General features: G+C 33.5%; 1 protein-coding gene across 1 annotated transcript; it reads left to right on the forward strand.

Moving 5' to 3' along the window:
- Positions 1 to 575: 575 nt before the first annotated feature.
- Positions 576 to 2,116, forward strand: LOC100783274 (ascorbate transporter, chloroplastic). The gene is made up of 5 exons (XM_041012133.1): positions 576 to 656; positions 863 to 965; positions 1,104 to 1,168; positions 1,350 to 1,435; positions 1,525 to 2,116. The coding sequence occupies exons 2-5, from the start codon at positions 918 to 920 to the stop codon at positions 1,620 to 1,622; spliced, it is 297 nt and encodes a 98-aa protein (XP_040868067.1). The 5' UTR covers positions 576 to 656; positions 863 to 917; the 3' UTR covers positions 1,623 to 2,116.
- Positions 2,117 to 2,920: the final 804 nt, after the last annotated feature.

Consider the following 2,920-nt stretch of genomic DNA (forward strand, 5'->3'; position numbering starts at 1 on the left):
TCAGTCTCAAAAGTGTTGCATAGTAATGACTTCAATTTTATCAGTATGCAAGTTTATTTTCAACAATCAATGATCCATTGACTCATTTCCTTATAATTGTTCATGAAATTTCTAAAAGGGAGGGATACTCCTTAGTTCCCTGTGTAGCATGTTGACTCATTTCCTTTCTTCTCGGACGGGCTCTTCCAGGCATATAGCTCCCCAAAAGATGACCCTAATCTTGGGGTAGAGGAGAAAAGGATCATACTGGAAGGCAATTTATCAAATGCACATGTTTCTTCCATTCCTTGGAAATTGATTTTATCAAAGGCACCTGTTTTGGCTCTTATAATCTCCCACTTCTGTCACAATTGAAGGACATTTATTCTTCTAACCTGGATGCCTACTTACTACAATCAGGTATTAACCCTTTTTTTGATAAATATTTAATAGTATACATAAATGCTTTTTATTATACACATGTCTTTAACATCACTTTCTATAGTTGCATGCATCTTAGCAATGAACTCATAGTATTTAGTACATTACAGTTCCCCAATTAGTCCATTGAATGAATAGACTAATGGATCATTTTCTCAGGTATCTTTGCTAACATTGGTGGGTGGATTGCTGACACACTAGTGCGAAACGGCATCTCCACAACAGTTATTCGACAGGTAAGTAAGAAAGTCACTGCTCTTGTAGCTGAAATTTTGTCATGCACTGTTAACTTCCATACAAATGATGTCCTCAATGGAATGTCTTTTTTTCTCAAATAATAGTACTGTGGCATTCATTCATTTCAGTGCTCAATAGAAGGAAATATTTTGCATTTATTCCGCTCTTCAAAATGATTCTGCTTTTAATACTTTTGAGTTTGCAGATCATGCAATCAATCCGGTTTTTGGGTCCCGCCATTTTTCTTTCACAGCTGAGCCATGTCAGAAGTACCTGCCATGGCTGTATTGAGCATGACGGGTAGTCAGGTTTGAGCTTGAACAACATATATTTCTGAGTTTGAATTTTCGCTATTTTTTAACCCTTTTTTTGTAAAGCATTAGCACCTCTACAAAATGTTTCCATATGTTCTAAATTTAACCATAATCGGTTATTTTTCTTGACAGGGATCTGATGCATTCTCACAATCTGGTCTGTATTCCATCACCAAGTCATTGGACCACGCTATGCTGTGAGTCATTGGTTTCCTAATTTACATGTACCATGACCAATAAACTGTAAAATGTGAGCTTAAAAGTGTTCAATACTGATACTAAAGAGAATATAGTACAATACACTTTGCTTGAATTTTTCTTCTTTACACTCATAAATCAATTTGTCTCTATCAGAATATTCATGAGTTTCAATGTCAGGGTGCATTTGCTTGGACTATTGAATACCGCAGGGGTGCTTGCTGCTGTCTTTGGTACAGCTGCAACTGGTTTCATAATCCAGCAAGGTCTGAGAGTTTCCCTCTTCATATTGGAGTTTACTTTTATTTTGCAATTTGTGTCTTGGTTTTCAATCATATGTGATCTTTTATTGCAGGTTCTTGGAATGATGTTTTCAAGGTTGCTGTTGCATTGTACATAGTAGGCACATTGGTGTGGAATATATTTTCAACTGGGGAGAAAGTTCTTGACTGAAGATGACATGTCAAGGAAGAAGCAGCCTTTATAACCATGGAAATATAGAAACAGATGGAACACTAATAAGATGACCAAACATTATTGGAAGATTAAACCCTCGAAAAGTAATAAAAAGAGACACCATGGAAGTTTTCACCATAAACCATGGCCTTTATAAAACATTGTCTCCAAGAAATCTTGTATTAATTTTGTACCTTTTCCCCAACAATACTCCTCTAAAGTGAGTTTGTCTCCAAGAAGAGTTAGTAAAAGTGTATCTACCCTTGGATTTTAGTAAGTTAAGCTTACAACACACTTTAAATTAATATTAGATACATTTTACTTGCTTACTTTATAGCCAAACTCACTTTACTGAGCTTTTCCCCTTTTGCCCATGCCTTTGTTCCATGAACTTAAGTGCTTTCTGTATAGAAAGTCGATGGGCAGTTTCCTCCTGTAAAACTTTATCTAAGCATGCACAAGCTCAATATACATGTTATTTGAGAACACTACCTCATGACACTTGGATAGAAATTAGATTATTCAGCTATTTTATTAGATCTCTCAAACAAGGACATTTGTATCTTAATCATTTTCTTTGATCAATATTTTAAAAAATAACTGGCCATTTAACTAATAAAAACACTAATTAATGATTTATTGATCTAGTTATAATTGAGTGTGTGATGGAATCAAAATTAAGTGTATATTTTGTCATGCATAATTTATTAAATTACAAATTAACAATATCATAAAATAATGATATATATGCATAATCATATAACACTATCTTAAAGTTTATCCATCGACATAATATCCTTAATATTACAATAATTTAGACACAATAATATTAAATAAACAAATAAAAATGCTAACATTATCATTGATAATCATTATTGGAATAGCGGTAAAAATGCTCTACTATATGTAGAGAGCTTGTGTTTGATTACAATTGTGCAATTTGCTTAATTTGAACCGATTCAATTGAAAGTCACAATCTGACCAGCTTTTCAGTCCAACAGTTTAGATACTTTATGTTGATTAGTAGATGGTTCAGTTCATGATCAGCCCAATCTCACTAATTGGTTTCCGAATACTACTTCAACATGTGCATCGTTCATCATAACGCATATAAACACATGCAAGAATTTTCCAACTGATAAATTTTACAATACTTACCAACTATAAAGATGTCAACAATAAAGACTGATGTCAACAAGAAGGTACATCTACTTAGTTCTTAATACGTTATGATGTATTCAAATCCAAGTAAAAATGTTACCGAAAGTCTACAACTCAACATTAAACCAGCAAGA

The sequence above is a fragment of the Glycine max genome, chromosome 18 (genome assembly GCF_000004515.6).
Source record: "Glycine max cultivar Williams 82 chromosome 18, Glycine_max_v4.0, whole genome shotgun sequence".
NCBI lineage: Eukaryota > Viridiplantae > Streptophyta > Magnoliopsida > Fabales > Fabaceae > Glycine > Glycine max.

Excerpts from the sequence above, each read along its gene's own strand:
- LOC100783274 (XM_041012133.1), top strand. The coding sequence starts at position 918 with ATGTCAGAAGTACCTGCCATGGCTGTATTGAGCATGACGGGTAGTCAG. Across the intron at positions 966-1,103 it reads TGAGCATGACGGGTAGTCAG|GGATCTGATGCATTCTCACA; the intron begins GTTTGAGCTTGA and ends TTTTCTTGACAG. Across the intron at positions 1,436-1,524 it reads TGGTTTCATAATCCAGCAAG|GTTCTTGGAATGATGTTTTC; the intron begins GTCTGAGAGTTT and ends CTTTTATTGCAG.